The sequence below is a fragment of the Gracilinanus agilis genome, chromosome 5 (assembly GCF_016433145.1).
Source record: "Gracilinanus agilis isolate LMUSP501 chromosome 5, AgileGrace, whole genome shotgun sequence".
Classification (NCBI taxonomy): domain Eukaryota; kingdom Metazoa; phylum Chordata; class Mammalia; order Didelphimorphia; family Didelphidae; genus Gracilinanus; species Gracilinanus agilis.
This window is the reverse complement of record NC_058134.1, coordinates 264,640,872-264,663,597: the sequence shown is the minus strand read 5'-3', so window position 1 is coordinate 264,663,597 and position 22,726 is coordinate 264,640,872. Positions and strand designations below refer to the sequence as shown.

The following is a 22,726-nucleotide window of genomic DNA, read 5'->3' as shown; positions in this document are numbered from 1 at the left end:
AATCTTAGATATTCTTTCTTGCTTGAAAGCATTATAAAGACATGCAAATTAACCTTGAGTATTAATAGCTAGTGGAAAAAACTTTGCCCAGGAAGTGGAAAAAATAACTGATAAGCAGCCAGTAGCTGTTAGAATTTCTGTTTTCTTGGTTTAGTTGTTTGGTGTTACTATCATTCTTCCTTGGCTTTATTAGGTGCAAGTAACTTGAAGGTGATTTATTGGTAAAGTATGAGGGAACAAACATATGAAGGGGCAAAGAATAGAAAAAAGTAGTCAAATATTTTGTCTGAGTAAGGATGATTTAAAGGGTGGGAGGATCTTTTGGGGGTTAAAGCAGCCTATAGAGAGTGGTTAGGAAGAAGGCAAGGAGCTCTAGTAAGGGATTACATACTTGTATAAATAAATAATTAAGACTCTTTTATCAAGTTGAAAAATGTAAGTGCAAAGTTACATTTGTTAGAACCCCATGTGGTTCTTTCATTTCATTTTAGAGGATGAGGAAGGTATAGCCATTGTGATAAAATAGTGAACAAATTCTCCCTTTGGGATACAGAACAAGGGATGAAGATTAAATGGCCCAAAAGATAACACCTTTGTATTATTAGAACAAAGGGACTTTGACATGCTAGACTGAGAAATGTAGGGCACAATACTATTTAGCTAGTAGGGGACGGTAATGTTCTTTTTCTTTAGTAGATCATGAGTGTGTTTTATAGTCGTTACAGAGAGAACCTTTGGAAACTTGAACTGCTATTTGGAGAGGAGAACTAGGCACATATCTGAATCTGTTTTTTGTTTTTAAATTTTAATTTATTTTTTAGATTTTGGCGAGCTAAAAGTAGTTTGTTTAGTTAAACTCTTTTTAACAAATTTCAAAGGAGCATCTATGTTAATTGGGTTATAAATAGCTTGAGGATACCCAATTCAAAAGAATCATTCTTTTACATTCAGATAAGCTATGAGTTTTGCTTGTAGAATTATAAGATGTAGGAACGATTCAAAGGGAGTTTTTAGCTTCTTTTTGACAATTTTTTTTCATCAGGATCGTTTTCACTTTAAATTTATCATGTTGCCTTAAAAAATTTGTAAGCATTGGGGAGAGAACTTAATCATAACCAAAGAAACATTGTAAACAATTTCATAAATTAATGTATTTTTGTTATAAAATGTGACTTTCCAGAATGAAGGCTAATGTTTTCCTTATAATAAATTATTTATAATAATAAATTGTGTTAATTACAAAACACTGTGATCCAAGGCTTGGCCAGTATTTAAATATATGCTTTTTGTATGCACAGGTAAAAAACTGGGTCAAGGAATTACGAAAAATGTTGGGAAATGAAATCTGTTTATGTATAGTTGGTAAGTATTGTTTATTTAAAAAAATTTTTTAAGTTAGTTTATGCCCTTCAGATTTCACTGAGGAAATAGTTACTTTTTTATGCTTTTAAAGTTATGTGAGAAAGGAAAGTAGACAGGGGTCAGCTGGGTGACTGAGTGGATTGAGAGCAAGGCCGAGATGTGGGAGGTCCTGGGTTCAAATGTGGCCTCAGACACTTCCTAACTGTGTGACCCTGAGCAAGTCACTTAACCCCCATTGCACTTTTCTCCCTTGGGACCAACACATAGTACTGATTCTAAGATGGAAGGTAAGGGTTTTAAAGAAGAAAAAAAAAAAGGAAGGGAGGAAAGAAGTGTTTTCATCCTAGAATAAAAAATTTCAGCATTGAAAGTTTTGAAATAATCTAGTATAAATTTTGTTTTAAAGATGAGAATGCTGAAGCAGATAGATTAGGTGACTCACCCTTAGTATTACCTGTTTTTGAAAGTTAATTTGAATGAGCTAGTGAATGATTCATTTCAAATGTAATGTTTAATGCCCTTCATTTAAAAAAAATTTTTTTTAAACCCATACTTTTTGTCCTAGTAACTACTCTAAAACAGAAGGTCAAAGGCTAGGCAAATGGTGTTAAATGACTTGCCCAGGATCACACAGGAAGTGCCAGATTTAAACCCAGGTCTTCTTGACTCTAGATCTGGTTCTCTATCCTATGTGCCACCGAACTGTGCTTCATTTTTGAAAAGACGATTGATAACTTACTGTCTTTATAAGGAAAACCAATCTTATGTGATTTAATTTGTATTAATAAATAGTATGAATCAGTTTTTAAAATGGAAAAAAAAAAGTTACTGCTTTTTTTTATTAGCCTACAGAGTCAGCAGAATGACATACAAAGAGCACTGAAGTAGACTTGGGTTTAATTTCTAGATTGGCCAGTTTACTATTCTTGTGGCCTGAGCAAATCACTTGACATTTTGAGGTTTCTTACTTGTAAAAATAGTGAAAATGCCTCCCCTGCCTAACTTAAAAGTGTTTTTGTGAGAATTTAAAGAGTTGCTATGTAGTATTTTGAAACTATAAACTACTAAGTCAGTATAAATTGCTATTATTTTATTGGTGAAACATTTTAATATAGTGGATAATAAGATAGTGGTGGAGTAGAGAAGTTCTGGATTTAAATCTTACCTCAGATACATGCTAGCCAAATGACTCTGGACAAATCACTAATCTCTTATTGCCATATATAGCAACTTTCTCAGATTGTAAAAAAGGTGCTGTTTATCGTAAGTGACAGAATTATTTTCTCACTGAGGGTTAACTAAACCAATGAAAGCCCTCCCCCCGAATACCAGCTATTTTCTTCATAAGCAAAACATAGCTGTGGTAACTGCCTCCCAAAACTTGTTGACATAAGGGAACTCAGCATATCTTTCAGTAACTCTTTGGAGATTTATAGATCCCAGCAACCGGGAGACCTTCCTCTGAATCTCTTACTGGTTTTTGCCTGTACCAATAAAGCCTCTGAGTTGTCTATCTATAGTCATACCTGTTTTTACATAAGTAGTCCAATATTAATTTCATGTTCATAGATGCCTTTAGTAATGCATTTCTTGTGCTTGAGGTGTTATTGGCAATATGCCATGGCCTACTTGTACCCACCATCTATCTTATTCTTTTTTTGGCCACGCCTACAGTTTTGATTCTTTCAAAATAGTATTCAACATTTAAATGGTCAGAGAATAATGGTGTTTTTTAAATTGGGCTTTTGTATCAAAGAACAGTTTGGTTTCATCGAATGTAACTGCATAGTTTCTTAAATGTGAATCCACTCCATTCTGGATTCAGTTAATTTCCATCTATATCATCTGCCCAAGGAGATAGGTAGATAAGCTGTATGTTTAACAATCATCATAATAGCATATGTAATTTCATACTCTCTTCAGTGATATTCTATTCATAGTCATTCAGAAAAAATTAGCCTTTCTATTATAACAGTGATGTTAAATTCAAATAGAAAGGAATCCACAAGAGTTACCTACTGACTTAGAAAACCTCAAGTTAACATTATCCATGTTGTGTTTTTAAATTTATTTTGTTAAGTATTTCCCAAAAACATTTTAATCTGGTTTGGTCTGGAGTAGGGAGTTTGGCACTTCTGACTTACTGTACAAAATTCCAAGAACATATGGCATTAAAAATACATCTAGGTAGAGATGTTAAAATATTTTAAGAGTGCCATCATTTCCCTTTTCTCCCACTCCCAGTTTTCCCTTTTCTAGGGAATACTGTTCTGGATATATTTTCCAGATCCTTCACTGATCAGTCATCTTTCTTTTGATAAATTTCATTTTGTTATCCCTATTAAAGTATGATAAACAGCACTGCACATGTATCAAGACTTCATTTTTTCCAGTTACATTTCATCTGTTAGTTTTGTCTAATGGCAGCCTATTGATTTGATTTGAAATTTTTTTTGTCATCCAGCTTATAGTTTTGCTATCTGGAGGTATTTCTATATATATTTTCTATAGCTTCAGGTTAATTTTGATATGATTTGAAATAATAGAAAAAGTATAAAAACCCCTTACTTTTGTGCTTGTTTTTTTTTTTTTTTCGGTCTGGATGTTAAGTATACAGAAGCTACTATTCATATAAATCAATAGATTAATGAAAAGTTTAAAAGTTATTTTGGAGTACTAGTTTAAAGTCACTAATAATACTAATAAAACTGACAATAGTTTATAGAATATTTTACAGACATCCATTTGAGCTTCAGAAAACACTTTTGTGAGGTGGATGATACAGGTATAATTCTCATTTTGTAAATGAGGAAACCAAGGCTCAGAGAAATCGATTACTTGCTTATTGTCATGCAGCTGATAAATGTTAGGATTTGAACTCATCTTTCAACTTTTTGTCTTTTAGTACTTTATCCCCCACTGTACCACACTGCCTCAGGGAATTAGGAGGCTTTTTTTAAGGCACTGTGGTAGAGAGGAGAAGTAACTTGGGGTATGTAGATAGAAAATTAGCATTGGAGCCAGAAGATAGGAGTTGAAGTCCTACTTCTGACAATTTTAGTTATATGATCTTGTACATCTCATTTTACTTCTCAATACTCTAGGCAACTCTCTTTCAGACTATAAATTGCAGGAAGGATGACAGCTTGTATTGGATAGAAGATATTTTTTTATCCAGTATTTTGTTATGCTAGTGAAAAAATATGTTTAGTCCTTATCCTTATTGTGATATGACCCTACCTAATTTTTAAAGGGAGGAAAGGAATAGAGTGTAAATATGTTGGTATTACTGTATTTCTGCATTTATTTAAAAATACAATTTGCTAGGTTTATGACTCATCATGAGATGAACAAAGAAAATTATCTAGTATCCATTGGTCTAAGGGTATGTAATTTGAGATTAGCCAGTGAATGGGGAAACCACCCCAGTGAAAGTAAAGGTATTCATTTTTAGAAGGAGATTTTTAAGAGAGTCTTTGCTAGAAGCATCTGGGGGATTGGAGGTTCGATATTTGCATCAGGTGCATAAATTAGCACAGATTGAGGTGGGAGAGAGACTAGCTTTCAAGAATCCCAAGCTGAGATACATAACTCTTCTCCACTCTCCATTGGCCTTGGAAGAATGAGGTGGTCCAAGTTTTGAGATCCCAAAGAGGAAGATAGTTTGGGAATTTTTCAAAGCCATAGTTAGTGGATCAAGTATAAAATAAACTTTAAAAATGGGGAAGGGAGGATGGCCTGTAAAATGAAAATACTTGCCAACACTGAAGAACTCAATTAAGTACTGGAGGAGTGATTTCCAAGAATTAAAATGACAGGTAGGTCAGTCAAAATCATAGTAAGCTCTAAAAATGAGACAATATCAAAGTCAAATTTAGAAGATCTGAAGGGCCAAAGGAGGACTAAAAAGTATCCTGAGGCTAATGTTTAATAAAAGGAATAAACAATATGAACCTTGAAGCATGATAAACCCTTTACTTTTTTCATTGTTTTTTGTCTACCTTTTGTCCTAGTTCTATGTCTGCCTATGCAATGTTTTGTTAAAAACAAAGAAGATAGTGTGATATCCTGGAAGAAAAGAGATTGAAGGAAACTTTAGTTCTTTTACCTTCCTGCTCTTAGGGTTTAAGTAACTAAGGAAAATGAGGATTAGTAGTGATAGTAAAATTCTTGAGAAGACTGTCTTAACCAGGTGGATTCTGGACTGATTTTAATAAAATGAAGAGGCTTCTGGGAGAGGTAGTAGAGATTCCCTCCCCAGAACCAGGCATTTATAACATAAAAATGTTGACCTTCAGAATGGCTAAGAAGGCCTAAAAGTCCTGTTAACTTAAAGAGAATAAATAAAAAAGTTTTGATGCTTTTTATATTTGGTAGTAGACAAATTTTTGTCAAAACTCTTCAGCCAATTGAAAGTTATATGATCATAGTTTTCTTTGGTTGTAACTGCCTGTATTTGTAACCTTATACCATGAAATAACATCTTGTAGAAACTGTAAGGAAACTTATCTTGCAAATTGACTAGCTTTTTACTTGGTTATGGACCCATAGAAGGAGTTTTACAATTACTATTAACTTTAGTCATTATTTTAGTTTTTTACTTATATTGTCATCTAAGAGCCAAAAAGATCATAATCTGTAGTATTAGAAAATTGTGAATTGATTGTTGTGATTTATTGGTGAAAATGAACTATTATTAAAAGTTGGTTTTAATTTTTAATTTTTTTTCCAACCAGGTAATAAGATAGACTTGGAAAAAGAAAGGCACGTTTCAGTCCAAGAAGCAGAAACGTAAGTTGTGATTTTCTTCCTTAAAATAAAGCTTAAGTCTGTCCTATTTCCTGCCCCTCAACCTAAGCATTTGAATAATTTCTTTTAATAAAAATCCTTTCTACCTCATTGTGGTATAGTGTCTCTGAGCAACAGTGTGCTTTAGGTCTCTGTTCTGGTTTCCTTCTCTTTTCTCTCTATATTCTGAGTTTGTGTACTTTAATCAGCTCTTAGGGTCTAATTTTCATTTTTATGCAAATGATTTCAGAAGTTATTTATCTGAAACCCTAGTCTCTTTCCTGAACACTAACCCTATAATCAGTTGCTTGTTGGACTTTTAAAATAGGTAATCTTGAAGCTACCTCAAGCTTACTATGCCCAAAACAGAACTCATTATCTCTTCCCTCTCCTTCTAAATTTCTCAGTTTTCTATCAAGGACACCATCTTCTTCTGAGTCACCTGGGTTCACAACTTCATTATCATCCTGAACTCCTCCATCACTCTAAATCCAGTCAGCTGCCAGATCTTCTGATTACTATCTTCTCAGCATCTCTTAAATGCATTCCCTTCCTGACACTCACCCCAGCCATCATCTTTGCTCAGTCCTCTTTGCTTAGTTTCCTCTTTCAATGATCTCCCAATTGCTATCCTTCTAATCTCTGCTGAAATTAATTCTATATATAGCCACCAAAATGGTTTTTCAGAAGTTCAGGTCTGACCAGGTTAGCACCTCATTCAAATCCCCAGTGGCTACTAGTTACTTCTAGAATAAATATAAACTCCTCTATCATTTTTAAGCTCTTCAAAACCTGTCCTCAAATTCATCTTTCCAGCCTAATTACATAATATTCTCTTCCACACACTCTGCAGTCCAGCCAAACTAGACTTATTGTTCTTCACAGCTGACCTTTGTACTTCCCTATCCTTCATGACTAGAATACTCTCTTGCTTGTAATTCTATTTTCATTTAAGACTCAGTTTGAGTATCACTTCCATCGGAAGGCCTTTCTTGTATTGTCTTCCTCAATACCCCACCAAGTTTCCTTGAATTTGTGTCATATATGTTTTCATCTACCAAATATGTACATGTTGTCTTCCCCAATAGGATACTGGCTTCTTGTGGGAAAAGTGTTTCAGTATTCAGCTCCATGCCTGCCACTTAATAGGCCCTTATTAAGTGACTGAGTGGAGCCATTCCCTGACTGACAAATAGTCAAAGGATATGAATAGGTGTTTTTAAAATAACTTTTTCCTCAATTATATGTAAAAACAGTTTTTAACCTTTGTTGTTGCTTTTTTAGCTGAATTTTTTCTTTTCCTCCCTCTCTTCCTCCCTTTCTCCCTTCCCTAAGACAGCAAGCAATTTAATGTTATACATGTGCAGTAATGCAAAACATTTTCATATTAGTCATGTTGGGAAAGAAAACATACCTAAAAAAAATAAAGAAAAGTTAAAAAAAATTTTTTTTGGTAGACATTCATACTCTTATCACTTCTTTCCCTGGAGGTAGATAGATAGCATTTTTCATGATAACTTCCTCAAGATTGTCTTGGATTATTGATTAAATAGCTAAGTCATTCACAGTTGATCATTATACAGTATTGCTGTTTCTGTGTACCCTGTTTTCCTGGTTCTGCTTACTTTACTTTGTATCAGTTCATGTAGATCTTTCTGAAATCATCCTATTTGTCATTTCTAATAGCACAATCATATTCCTTTACAATCATATACCATAACTTATTCAGCCATTCCCCAATTAATGGACTTCTCTTCAATTTCTCATTTGCCACCACAAAAAGAGCTGCTCTAAATATTTTTGTACAAATAGGTTCTTTTTCCATTTTTTTTAGATGTCTTTGGGATATAGATCCATAGTGATATTTCTGGGTCAAAGGGTATTTTGTTTTAAAGTTTTAAAGTCCTTTGGGCATAGTTCCAGATTGCTCTCCAGAGACAGTTCACAATTCCTCCAACAGTTCATTAATGGCCCAATTTTCCTTTCCTTTCTGGTCATATTAGCCGGTCTGATAGGTATGAGGTGGTACCTCAGAAGTTCTTTTAATTTCCATTTCTCTAGCAATAATGATTTAGAGCATTTTTTCATGTGACTATAGATAGTCTTTATTTCATTGTCTGAGAACAGTCTGCTTATATATTCTTTTACCATTTATCAATTGAGAATTGAATTGTATTAATAGACATTTTTCCAAGGAAGAAATCCAAGCTATCAGTAGCCTTATAAAAAAATGTTGTAAAGCCTTTGACAAAACACAACACCTATTCCTTAATTTAAAAAAAAAAACTAAGACAACATTGGCATAAAAGGAACTTTCCTTAAAGGTGATAAAGAGCATCTATCGAAAACCATCAGCAAACATTAGAATCCTTCCCATTAAGATCAGAGTTGAAGCAAGGATGCCCATTATGACCACACTATTTAGTATTATATTAGAAATGTTAATTATAACAATAAAAGCAGAAAAAGAAATTGAAGGAATTAGAATAGGCATCGAGGAAACAAAACTATCACTCTTTGCAGATGATATGATGGTATATAGAGAACCCCAGGGAATCAACAAAAAAACTAACAAATAATTAACAACTTTAGTAAAGTTGCAGGATATAAAATAAACCTATATAAATGATCATTTCTGCTTACTACCAACAAAAGTTAAGTAGCAAAAGATAGTAAAGGTAATTCATTTAAAATAGCTATAGACAACATAAAATACCTATGAGTATACTTACCAAAATAAACCTAGCAACTGTATGAACATGGTTATAAAACTCTTCACAAAGTCAGATTCAAACAATTGGAAAAATATTAATTGCTCATAGATAGGCAAAGCCAAGGTAAATAAAAATGACAATCTACATAAGTTAATTTACCTATTCAGTACCATGCCAGACTACAACTTGAAAAAGTAATAAAATTCATCTGGAAGAATAAAAGGTCTAGAATATCAAGGGAATGGTGGGGGGGAGGAGAGGAGGGATAAAGGAAGGAGGCTTGCCTAGGTTTACCAGATCTAAAACTATACTAATGTGATAATCATCAAAATAATCTGGTACTGGCTAAGAAATGGAGTAGTAGATCAATGAAATAGGTTGGAAATCAACACATAGTAGTTAATGACCATAGTGTTTGATAAACTCAAAGATCCAAGCTATTAGGGAAAAACTCACTATTTGGCAAAAACTGCTGAGAAAACTGGAAAACAACAGGGCAGAAACTATGCATAGACCAGCATCTCACACCATACACCAAGATAAAATCAAAATGGATACTTGATGGTGTATAAACATTCATTATGTTCTGGCCTATTATTACAGTAGTTCTTTGATTTCATCTCTGGATGGTCACTCTAGTGATTGCATACCTTCTCATCTTAAATAATGGTTGATGTAGTTCTTTTGTAAGTCTTTAATAGAGATTCTAACTGAACACACTTCACCAAAGTGTTTTTATATAGGCATTCTGGCACAGAAGAGCATTTAAAAAGTAAATCTTTTTAAAAACAATTTCCAGAAACATTTATAGGAGTATCTAGCTTCTACTTCAGAAAAAGAATACAAGATAATATGATTTGATATAATCTGATGATTAGCAATGAATGAAGAAGCATTAAATATGCTATGTATTAAACTCTGGGGCTACAAATAGAAATCATGAGGTAGATTCTGCTCTTAAGGAACCTAGTCTATTTTGAGGAAGAAATAATGCATAAAAGTTTAGCTCTAAGGTAATTGAAAAGGCCCAGAAAACTAAGGGTACAGAAATAAGTTATGGCAAGGCCTCTGAACTTTTAGGTCTTAATATGAACAAATTGGGTATCTGGATATTTGCATGTTTGGAAAAGCTAAGTCATTTTGGGATCATTAAAGTATTTAGATCCCATTGACTCATTCCAGAACTGCTAAAGCTTGTAAATGTTGAATATGATTTAGTGATTAGTGTCTAAAGTAGTGACTCCCTACTTTATTGGGGCAGCTGGGTGGTTAGTGGATAGACTGCTGGGCCTGGAGTCAGGAAGAATCATCTCCCTGAGTTCAAATCTGGCCTCAGACAATTACTAACTGTGTGACTCTGGGCAAGTCTTTTCACCCTGTTTTCCTCTTTTTCTTCATCTATAAAATGAGCTGGAGAAAGATGGCAAATTGCTCCAGTATCTTTGCCAAGAAAACAGGGTCCTAAAGAGTCAGACGTGACTGAATAAAAACATTAAAGTGCCTACTATGTGTCAGCCATTGTGTTATATGCTGAGAATGCAAAAAGAAGCAAAAGACATTTTCAGCCTTCAAGGAATTTGTAGTCTTATGAGAGAGTCACCATGCAAATAAATTTATACAAAGGAAACTACATCCAAGATAAATAGGAAATAATTAACAAAAGAAAAGTACTAGAATTAAGAGGGGTTGTAAAAGTTGGGATTTTAGTTGGGACTTGAAAGAAGCCAGTAGGACAGAAGTGACAGAAGGGATCTGAATGATAGGAAAGGAAGAAGAGGGAGTTAATCATGAACAACTTCAGTTGTTTTTTGCAAAATATGATAGCTAAGATAGTGGGGAGAGGGAGAACCATGGAAAGTTTGAGGAAGGATGAAAAGATTTGGAACAGATGCATTGGAGAGTGGATCTAGTAGAATTGCCTAGCAGCAATGAGGTCCCCGTTGAAGTTATGTAACATAAATTAGTTAGTAGATCCAGCCAGAATTTGTCTGGTTTTTCTCCATCTTCATTCAGCAACATCTGTAGGAGTGAAGGTGACAACTGGTGTGAGTGTTGCAAAGCTGAGCCTTAGCTAAGTATAATTGTTGATATGATAAGAGGGTGAAGGATTCAAGAGAGGAGGACAGAGTAGAGTTGGTTTGGTTTACCAAGGAGTCAAGATAGGGAGAAAAGAGCATAGCTAGAGCAGGGAAGGTGGCCTGGGAGATGATTGAAGCAGCATAGGATTAGAATGAAAAGTAGCATAGGAGAGAGATGAAAGGGCAGTAGATTATGGTCGAATAAGGAGATTTTGTAATCTTTGAACATGGAGGTAGTACGTTTGTGAGTGGTGGCAAGATGTAGGGTATCACTATCTGTGTGTGGCTGAGGTAGGGTGGGAGTATAGCTCCTTGGAAGTAAATTGCAGAGCTGAATGATTTTGGTGTTTGAGAGAGAATCAGTATGTATATTGAAGCCCCTAGTATGAGGGCAGCAATAGAGGAGGAAAAGTCATGAGCCATGTCTAGAACTTATTGAGGAAGGAAAGACTTGGGAACCTGTAGATAACAGTTACTAAGATTTTGAGTGTGGTAGACATGAATCTCAAAGGCAGAGAGTCTACTACTGAGGGATAGAGGAAGGGGAAGAACCTGGAAGTGGCAGTAAGGAGCAAGGGGTTATCCCAACTTCCCCACCTTGACCAGGTTGCTGAGGAGAATGAATGAAGGTGTAGCCAGGACTGGAAAAGAGTGCTTAAAAGGGGGAAGCTAGGTTTTAGTAAGAGCTAGTAGATGGAAAGAATAGGTGAGGAAAAGATTTAATATGAAGGAGAAACAGGCATTCCAGAGGGCACAGTAGACGCTTTGAGTGGAGTTAGATTGAAACTCTGGAGTAGGAGAGTTGAGGAATCAGGTTGAGGTGGGGGTGGTAATATAATATAGTTACTCATCTACAGGAGTTTAGAGTCACTGAGATGAAGGATGTGACCACATATTATTGTCATCCTCTTGACCAGCCCCATACCTACTAAGGAAGACTCAGGTAATTATATATTAACCACATTATTTGTTGGTGGTGGGGATAAAGGAAGGATCCAAACAGTAGGCTAACGTGTGTTTCTACTTGTCAACCATTAAGTCCTAGGCCCCAAGTCTTCCGTTTTCCCACTCCTATGTTTGTATTCATCTTCTTATCACTAATTCATATGTTTTTGAATTTCCTGTTAGTGTAAATGACATTTTTGTATCTCAATACTTCAGGGGTTTGTGATTTAATTAGTGTAGGTACTAGTCTTAGCATTGCAGATCACCATACTGCTGTGCTTTAGTTTTGGTTGCTGTAACAATGACAACCACCTGATAGGTAGTACTCTTTTTTGGAAAGTGTCTTGAAAAAAGTCTCTGTGGAATCATACTTTCAGAGTTGAATACTCCTAAAAGGCCATCCAGTCTACTCTGTATCTGAGTAAGAACCTTCATATAGATAACAAGGACCACTAATGTGAAATTGAATTGAAATAATCAGCTTTGATTCACATTTATTTTTTTTAGAATATCTTAAGACAGCTCAAAATAAGTGGCCAAATTTGAATGCCATGTAAGACACAGTTTTTTTTTTGTTGTTTTTAAATTTCTTGCATCTTGTAATTTAGTTTTATTTTTTTCTAGGTATGCAGAATCAGTGGGAGCAAAGCACTATCATACTTCAGCCAAACAAAACAAAGGAATTGAGGAACTTTTTCTTGACCTTTGTAAAAGTAAGTATATTCAGACTTGAATATTTAGAAATGAGTTACTCTTAATACTATCCCTCAATGATTAGGGAAATGAAAGTCAATTCCTATCTTTATTGTAGTTCTTTTATTATTAAAACGTTTAATTTCTCTTCACTGAGGCTTGGCTTCCTTTTAAAGGAAAAAAGGGAATGTTGTTTTTGAATGTTTGCTGATTCCTTCACATTTTAGATTTTTGTGTTTGTTTACAAATATTTCCCCCCAAATTATTGTCTCTATCTTGATAACATTGTTTTTATGATATAGATCTTGTATATTTAATTGTATCCATTTACAATTATAATTACAATTAAACAAAAAAAATTTATCTGTTTTTCATACTTATGACAAATGTATTATTCCACTTTCTTTTAGTTTTCTTATTAAAAAAAAACTTAGTGAAGTCTGTGATCTAATGGTTTGAGTCAGTGGCTTAATTTTTAAAAAATATTATCTGTCAATTCATTACAAAGATTACATAATAATTATACCTTTGGTATAGTAAATACATTGTAGGAATATTCCCAGAGTATTATCAGAAAAAGATGTTTGCAGCACTTTGAAATTATCAGACTGGTAGTACCCTATCCAACAGTTGGGTAATGACTGAAGAAATTGTGGTTTACAAATGTAATAGACTATTATAGTGTTTTTGTGATAGGTAAATAGGAAAAGTAAGTCAGTGGAGTAGAGTGAATCAAGCCAGGAAAACCTGATTTCTAACACATACTGGCTCTGTAAGTAAGTCATGTAGCCTCTTGGTGCCCCTGGCAACTCTTTAAAACTGTTAGTTGCAGAGACTGTTTATGCTGACCTATATTGGCAGGAGTGTCCTTATCTTGAAGTTCCCTATGCGAATGAAATTACAGTTTCGGTTACTGATCTTACGTAGGAGAAGTAAAAAAGAAATCATGAAAGACCTTTGTGAAATAATAAGTACCATTAAAAACAGAATAAGAAGAAAGTATGCACTCATTAAGCTTTATAAAAGAAGTGTATAGGCACAGAGGAACAAGTGAAATGGATGAGGAACTTGGAGGCAGTTTGAAAGTTATGGGCATTTTGTGTTGAATTTGGTTTATGGTCCATCAGTTGTAAAGCAAGATGAAGTTGTTTTGTTCATGTTTTAAGATTATGTAAGGAACTCTTTTCCCCCTTTTTGTTTTTTGTAAGCTTATGAAGCCCAAATATTTAGTGTATGTTTCCCTCTTAAGGAGTGGGAGGAATATCTGTTGGGCTCCACAAATCTTTCCCTTTATTTTGAAAAATATCAGATATTTTTGATTTAAAACAAAATACTTTTTTGAAGCAGTTGAAGCAACATGAAGTAATGGAATGGTCATCCTCAGAGCCCTGGGTTCAGGTCTTCCTTTTGAAGCACATACATGTGACTCTGGACAAATCACTTAAATTCTTAAAGCCCCTCCCTACCTGTGCAGAAATTAATTTTGTTTGACTGTACATGTTTGTAATAGATACTTTGCTGCTTAGAGGCAAAGACAGCAGATCTCTGTTTAAAAATAAAATAACCTTTAATTAACAATAAAAAATTAAAAATTATTAGTGCTCCTGGTAACTCTAAAGCTGTATGTCAGGGTTTTTTTATTAGTAAATGAAATTTCCTCTCACCAGCAGGTTCCCTGATGAAATAGCATTTATTGTCCTTCCACTTCTCTCTTACTACCCATAAAGTATTTACTAAGTCCGCCTTGGCAAGTTCATCTTCATCATTAACTAAAATCTTAATTTCTTTCTGAATAGTATTTTTAAAAGACTTAACATTATACATTTTCATTTTCTCAAAGCAATTTTTTTTTTGGTGTTAATGTCATGTAACTGTCATAAATAGTTCTCGGTCAATAGTCTAAAGACACAGATAACTCATTTTAGACATTAGACATTTAAGTTTTATTACATCATGGTGCCATATTTGTAAATTCCTCAAAAATGTGAATTTTTTCTGGACTGGGACTGTTTCATTTTTTGTCTTCATATTCAGTGCCTTTGACATAATCACTTAAATGGTTGAGTTGAATTGAAAAGTCACATAAAAAATTATCTAACATAGTGTAGGGTATTAACCTCATTGAGTTATCTTCTGAGGCTTCTAAGAGAAAATATGGAGCCAGCTTTTTGAAAGTTTTTTTCCCCCCTCCTCAGGAATGATTGAAACAGCTCAAGTGGATGAGAGAGCAAAAGGCAACGGTTCCAGCCAGCAGGGGATGGCCAGACGAGGTGTACAGATCATCGACGATGAACCCCAAGGACAGAGCAGCGGGGGGTGTTGTTCTTCTGGATAACTATTCACTGAAAGAGAGTTCTAACCAAACAAGAAAACAAAACTGTGGATCATTGCCCCCAATCTGAAGACTGCCGTATTCCAAGTCACATTCTTTTACCAATGGAGTTCTAGAATTAACAGTATTTTAAACTTACATTTATAACACTGCAGAGACCTTAAGTGCTAAACTAGTGGAGTCTGTGACAAGAGAATTGGCATTTTCTACAATGGTTAACAAAGCAATTACCAATGGCCTTTTTACATATTTTTTTCCTTTAATGAGGAATAATATGCATGTAGAAAAGACCTACTTAAAGGCTTCATTTATATTCTTTTAAATCAAATCATTATTTAATAACTTATATATGTTGTTGTTGGAATGGTATACATTTTTGCAGCCCTTTGTATTTTGTGGTAGGTTGTGAATTGTATCACTTCTAAACAGCAAATTGATTTTTTTTTTATTAGCAGATACCTGAAGTACTATTTTTGCAGGGTTAGCAAAAGCCCATAACTGTCAACTACTTTGATATATTCTATATTCATCCTGTATGCTGAGCTGGTAAAATACATTGTAAATTACATATTAAATATTTTATCTGCTTTTACAAGTGCAGGTGCAGAAACATATGTACAGTAGTCTTGTCGATGACTGTAAAGTGAATTAACATTTGGTGAACATGCATAAGCTTTGAACTCTCTAGTCTCTCTATAGGTCATTCCCCCTCCCTCCCCCTTCCCACCTAAGTCTTCACATAGAAGAGGGTTTTAAAGATACTCACGTTTTACTTTACTTGAACTGCTGCTGCTGTTTGTTGCCACATATTTTGCCTCTTTCAACTCTTCTTAATAAACAACAGCATTTTGCCCTGTTGTTGAAAAGAAGGGATTATGGCCTCTGCTGATTCTGCTGTAGAATGGTTACCTAGACATGTTTGAGTGGAGCATGCTGAGCTTGCCACTTTTGCTTTGGCTTCCCCTTAAGCTTTATATGAAACTTCTCTGTGGGCATGGGACAAGAATGTAAACCCCTTTCTCCTAATAACAGCCACTAACCCACCAAGACACACAATCATAGTAGTTCATCTTCTGAGGCAGCACTTTGAGGTTTTTTTGTGAGCAAGTTGTTCTATGAGGGATGTTTATTCCTGTTTTAGTCTCCTAAGTTTGTGAAGGTAGTTTCATATAATGTGGCGTCATTAACACTGGAAAGAATTTATTATAAAATTTATATTCTTGCACATTTTGTAAATGAATCCCACTTTAGTAGATTTTCTTTTGAGGGGGGAATAAAATGATTGAGACATTTATTTTAATAGATACAAGCAGTACTGCACACAGAAGGAACACAGATTGTGGAAATTAACTGATTGTTGTTGTGTTCTGATTTTTTTTTCCATTTCTGTTATGTTTGGAAAATGAGTAAATGTGATATCTAAGAAAGTGGAATGGTCCTTGGATTTACTTCTCATAAAAATCAGTAATCTTATTAGAGATGAGCAGAGTAAAGAATGGTTGAAGATTGCTGGTTAACTTCTCCAGTAGGTTAGACGAGCCAAATGTCTTGGGTATTGTTAAGTTATAGTTTTGCCAGTGGCCATCTGAGAGCAGGTTTGCTCATTTCAAGACCTGCCTTTTTTCCCGCCTCATTTGGGAGGGGGAGGTAAGTGAAAGTGCTTGAAATGGGTGAACATGCCCTCTTGTGTAGGTAGAGAGCACTTTGCCTCTTCATTTCTCTACCTTTTCTGTGCCAGTGACTTTTCTGAAGGGAGTTCTTTTGTGTCTTACTGCCTGCCTATTTCAGACAACAAACTTAAAAATCTTTGGTGTTCAGAACATACCTAGAATAGAAATACCATAAGCACTTTCATGGGAGTGAAATGTGCCTCTCTGCTCTCAAAATCCACACTATCCAAACGTTAGTGAATTTGAATGAAGACAAGTTTGACTGTATTCCAAATGAAATAATGTAAAGCAAAATAATTTAATAATAACATTTCTTATAATCAAGGCCCATAATTCACTTAGTGATGAGTGGTTCCTGATGCTATCATCGGATTTTTGTGTTCTACAGGTTGTTACCTGTGCACATTAGTGTCACTAATATCTGAGAAAATGGATAACATTCTTTTCCCCACAGATAGAGTTCTTTTATTTTTCTGTCTCCCTTTCTTTATATCCACAGAGCTTAACACAGGGCCTTTGTACCTTTCAAGGCACTTAATCAAAGCTAACTGACTGTCTTTTGCATTTAATTCATTTTCTTACCTGCTTGTGCTTTAAACCTGCCAGGAATATGCAGGATGCTATAGAATTCCCCTAAGATTAAAAAACAAAAAGATCCTGTTTTCTGTCCTATAAAAAAGATGGAGTGGAAAGAGAAGGGAACAGAAATTAATGAACTAATGGAAAATTAAAGGAAGAACTGTGAAAAGGAGAAAAAGAATTCATGCTTATTATATGTGTTGTATGTTTATACATGTATATGAACACATACATTCATCCCTCTCTCTAATTGACTAATGTAGATCATTTTGTCCACATAATGTTGGTAGCCTGGAGGAAATTAGAAAAGGGCTCCTCATAAATGGTGTATAGGCAGGACTTGTACTTTTACAATAATTTCAGAGGCTATCAATGCTATATACTTTTTTCTCAAATATATTATGAGAAAAATTCATTTTGTTCTTATGGTGTTTGGGGGACAGATTCTCCCTCTTGTTTGAAAACAAATAGAAAAACTTTGCCTTCAATTTAACCATATGCTGCAATATTGTATTGAATTGAATGATTCTTAAGAAAAAAGTACAACTTTTGTTGTGTGAAGCTTGTGTATTAAAATTTCTTATTCCCTATGGATATATGAAAGCCATTGTGGGAATGTAAGTAACATTGTAATCTATTTAAGATTAGTTTAGATAACCATTGCTTGTTTTTATCTGGCAAAGAATTAAGGAAAACTTAAACAATATTTTAAGGGGAATTTGAGGCAGGTGTGTAGATGAAATCAGAAAAGAGGGGAAAAAAGGGAGATTAGAAATTGAATATAATTTTACCTTCTGAATTCTTTTTCTTTATCACTAATTTATAATAGCATAAAAACATGTAAAGAAGGAATCATGCCAAGTTCTTACTCTTAAAAAAAAAAAAAGGAATTGTTACACCATTTTTATTTTCTTAGAACTTGTTTGAGGGTTCCTGCATGCATAAAAATTAACAGCATCAACCTCTTAAATACTTCTTTGTCACTTCTATTTTTTTACTTTTTTGTATATGAAAATCTTCGAATAAAAAAATTGAACAATACCTTAAGCTCATTGGAGGAAAAAATACAGATAGTATACTATAAGAAATAAGTTTAAGTTACATTTTTAAGATCTAAATAAAATTTAACCACTCAAATTATAAAGCATCCTTTTCTTAAGAGATGTGATTGGCAATGTATGTACCTATTTTAATGCTTGAAGGAAGCATTAACTAGATTCTCAACAGACTTGTTTCCTGATTCTGTCCTAGTATTTTGTTTACTTGATTTTGCTGTTTTTGTTACAAAGTATAAGTTGTGGGTCCTTTGAGAAAATGTATTTGATCATTTTTATAAGATGAGACAAACTTTTTTTTCTAAAAATAATTTGCTGTTTGTATAAAAATCAAGTGACCAAGTATGTATATTTTGAATTCAAAACTATGCTTTTGCTATATGTATCATTAATTTTCAGGCTTGGGTTCCTTTTTCCAGGAGAAAAGTAGACCCTGGTGGGTTATACAAATTGGCTGTTACCAAATACATTTTGGTTAAAGTTTCAGAAATTGGATAACATTTTATTTAATGAAAATGTCTTCATCCTTAACATAGAATCATGACACTCCTGTTGGAAAATGCTTAATGACTTGCCTTCTAAATAAATTTGAAAGCCCTCTACAGTCTTGTTCCCACCTTTTTCCAGTGTTTTCTCTCCTCACAGAAATTGGGCTACTTCATATTTTAGAAAATAATTTAAAAATATTAACTTAAACATGAACATTTCAGTGTACAAAGAACAGAAGAGGTGATTGTATATGAAAGTGAACTTCTGTTATGTAATTTTTAAGTATATATTAAATATAACACAATAGTAGCAATTGCTTTGATTGTGTCCCCTTCTGAAGTTCTGTTCTTGAGTGCTTTTTAAAAATTTTCATTGATTCTCATTCTATTTGCTACTTTTGCTACCCACCAAAATAAGCCCTATTTTGTAATATAAGTAACAAAACAAATCAACCTATTCTCCTCAAACATCCATTTTATTTTCTCTGATCATCTCTTTCGATAGGAACTATTCTCTCATCTGCAGTTTTGAAAGGCATTTCCTCTTTCATTTACATTCATATTATATCCATTTTGTAGTGTCTTGCACATGGTGTGATAAACCTAATGCTACTTGTGTTCCCTTGTGCTTTTGCTATAATCCTTAACGATATTCCCTTCTGCTGAAATTTATCCATTATTAAAGGCCATGTTCAGGTGCCATTTCCATTTAGCCTTTGACATGGATGGCCTCACTCCTTAGACCTCTCAAGTTGCAAGTCATTTTCCCTCTTAAACTCTCTCATAGCACTTCTTTGCACATACATATTCAAGTCTGCATGTTAGCCTATGAGATGGGTGGGCAGTTAATATTGAATGAAAAATGTTTATTTTGGATAGATATTCCAACCACTTTGAGTGCCTACTGTGTATAGGGTTGTTCCCTCTAGGAGGTTAGTGTCTAATTGAATTTCTGTAACACCACCTTTCTGTTTATGTTTTAGATCATTTGCCCAATAACTGTTTTGTGGGGAATGGTAAGTGTATAGAGAGAGTATATATAGAGCCTCGTACTTACTATTGCTGAAGCAGGAAAGGAACCACCCAGGGACAGGAAAAGAGAAGTGTTCAGCAAGTCAGGAGGCTCGCGGCAGTACTAAAGAGAAAACTTCCTCGTTAAGCCTAGGTCCAGACCTGTCTATGATTAACTGCTTCTATAGATCTGTTTAAGTAGGAGATTTATATGCTGTGTACCCTCTATCTTAGTAGTCGTTGTAAGACAGAGTGGCAAAGGCTAGGCAATTTGGGTTAAGTAATTTGCCCAGGGTCACATTGCTAGGAAGAAATGTGAGATCAGATTTGAACCAGGTCCTCCCAACTCCAGGCTTGGCTCTTTCCACTAAGCCACCTACCTGTTCCTAAAAGATTTTAATTTGTTTTTGCTTTCCCTGAGATTTTATTCTTAATTTCTAGTTTAAGGTTTAGACTCTCGATTACTCTCAGTTAACTTATGTAATAATTACATTACCTTTCTATAGCACTTTAAAGTTAGCAAAGTATTTTCCTCACAGTAGCCCAGTGAGGTAGTTAGGGCAGGATTATTCTCATTCTACACATGAGGAAACAAAAGCTCAAGGTTTTAAGTGACTTAGAATCTTAACACTAGTGATATAGAATTGAAATTTGAACCCAAACCTCCTGAACTAGTCAAATCTATCATTCTTTTCCAGTTTGCTAGTTACTAGTAGAAGTTGCTCAGATTGGAAGGCACTCAGCTCAGTCTTACACAATCCTACAGTAGGAAGGTTGCCATCTTAGTCACTGGTCAATCTAGTGGGTAGGGTGGGTTACAACTGGTTGATGGGGCTCTTTTGGTACCATTTGTAGCTACTTGGAGAAGGTAAACAACCTGAATGACCGACTAGGAGAAGTTTTAGTGGCAATAGTGTAGTGTCCCTTGAAACAATTTCTCAGAAACCTTAATTGCTTACAGATTTGCCCTTTTTAATTTCAGGAGAGGAGTAAGACGTTACTTCTTTGGGTATGGCTAAAGTAGGGGGTAAGAGATATTAATGCCATACCATCCAGTTAGAATAAATGTATAAATACGTTACAGGAGAAGCATGACAACTCTTCTGCCCTTCAGTGAGTAGTTCAGCAGAGAAAGTGTGGATTTTTTAGTAGACTGCCTGATTGTCTCCTCTATAATAGTATCTTCTAAAAGACTTGAAAATTTTAAATCCTAACTTTTTCCTTGTGCATCCTGGTAGACAAATGCTTGGTGTGTAAATTGCCAGAGAAGAGATTTCCAAGGATATCCATGATGGAGTTCCTAACCTGCGTGAGCCTTATGAGCTAGTAGAAATGTATGACACAAATAACTTAAAAAAAACTACAACAAAAAACACTGCAGAAAGGCAAAGAAGCAAATTGAAGTTTCATGTCAGGACAAAGTGTCTAACAATGAAAACTCCCCGGAAGCTAAAGAGCTGTCTTGGCAGGTAATACATTACCTCCTCCTCCAGCTCTTCAAGAAGGAGATGTTACAGCATGCATTCCTTTTGGGATATGGGTTAGACTAAGTTGAGATCTCGTAAAACTCCTCAGTTCTGTAATCCTGTGCCTGAGAAATCGAAGTGATGCTATGCAAGTCTCAAGCTGGTGATAATAGGTTCTAGGATATTAATAGGCAACCAAACAAGGAATAAAATTCTAAATTACATGCATTTGCATAAGTATGGGCACATATTCTATACCTGCAAATCACCATGAAAAAGGTCAAAGATGGTGCCTTCTGGGATTTTAAAATTTTATAATTTTCCCTCCCCCCCCCAAAAAAAAATAACAGTTCTTAGTGTGTGCTAGGCACTGTGCTAAGCACTTTACAACACCTACAACCAACCTGGCAAGTAGGGGTCTATTATCTCCATTTTATAGTTGAGGAAACAGGCAAACAGATGTAATGACTTGCCCACATTCTCAAAATAGGGCTTCCTGATTCCAGGCCCAGTACTCTTATCTACCATGCCATCTATGATTTAAGCATTTATTTTTTCTCTTACCTTCCCACCCCTTATGTACAGTCAAGTCAAGTGGAATAATCTCACATTGGCCAAAATTTGTCTTCACATTCTGTGTGAAGCTTTCCATCAGGAAGTAATATGTGTGTCAAGTCAACAAGTATTTTTATTCATTACCTACCAAAAAAAACTGCTTACAGTTTAAGGGAAGATCAGAGTTATTGAGCCTTTCAAAATTTGCTCAATTTTACATTATATTAAAAGTTTTTCTGGTTCTGCTCATTTCACTCAGCACCAGTTCATCCAAGTTTTTCTAGGCTTCTCTGAAACCATCTCTGATTATTTCTTATAGCACAATAATCAATAAACATTTAAGTACCTATTAGGTTCTAAGTGCTGGAGTTAAAAAGGAAAAAGACAAGTCTCTACTCATGAAGAAACTTCCTATATGATGGGAAGACAACTTACAGACTACAAACAAGCTGTATATAGTATAGATTGGACATAGTCAACAGAGGAAAGCCCCTGGAATTAAGGCAGTTATTCCCAAAGTGGGTGCCACTGCCCCCTGGTGGGTGCTGCAGCGATCCAGGAAGGTGGTGATGGCCACAGGTGCATTTATCTTTCCTATTAATTGCTATTAAAATAAAAAAATTAATTTCCAGGGGCGCTAAGTAATATTTTTTCTGGAAAGGGGGAGGTAGGCCAAAAAAGTTTGGGAACCAGTGAATTAAGGGATATACAGAAAAGATTCTTGTAGATGGTGCAACTTTGGCTGAAAGGAAGCCAGTGAATTGGGTGGTGGAGAAGAGGAGGGAAAGCATTCCAGTTACAGGAGACAGCTAGTTAGAATGCTTGGAATCATTTGATTGTATTCCATTCCATCCATAATAATTTTAGTTATTTCCCTAACCGATGTGATCTTGATTTTCCAATTCTTTGCGCCCCCCCCCAACTGCTCTAAATATTTTTGCACATATAGCATATATATCTTTTCCTATTTCTTTGATCTCTTTGGGGCCC

General features: G+C 34.7%; 1 protein-coding gene across 1 annotated transcript in view; it reads left to right on the top strand.

Annotated features, from left to right (window-relative positions):
• The window catches only part of RAB21 (RAB21, member RAS oncogene family), a 51,321-nt gene extending 32,307 nt beyond the window's left edge, over positions 1-19,014 (top strand). The window contains exons 4-7 of the mRNA XM_044679193.1: positions 1,299-1,362; positions 6,099-6,153; positions 12,512-12,600; positions 14,776-19,014. Coding sequence (XP_044535128.1) covers positions 1,299-1,362; positions 6,099-6,153; positions 12,512-12,600; positions 14,776-14,915 — 348 coding nt within the window. The 3' untranslated portion in view covers positions 14,916-19,014. The remainder of the gene's footprint in view (positions 1-1,298; positions 1,363-6,098; positions 6,154-12,511; positions 12,601-14,775) is intronic.
• Positions 19,015-22,726: the final 3,712 nt, after the last annotated feature.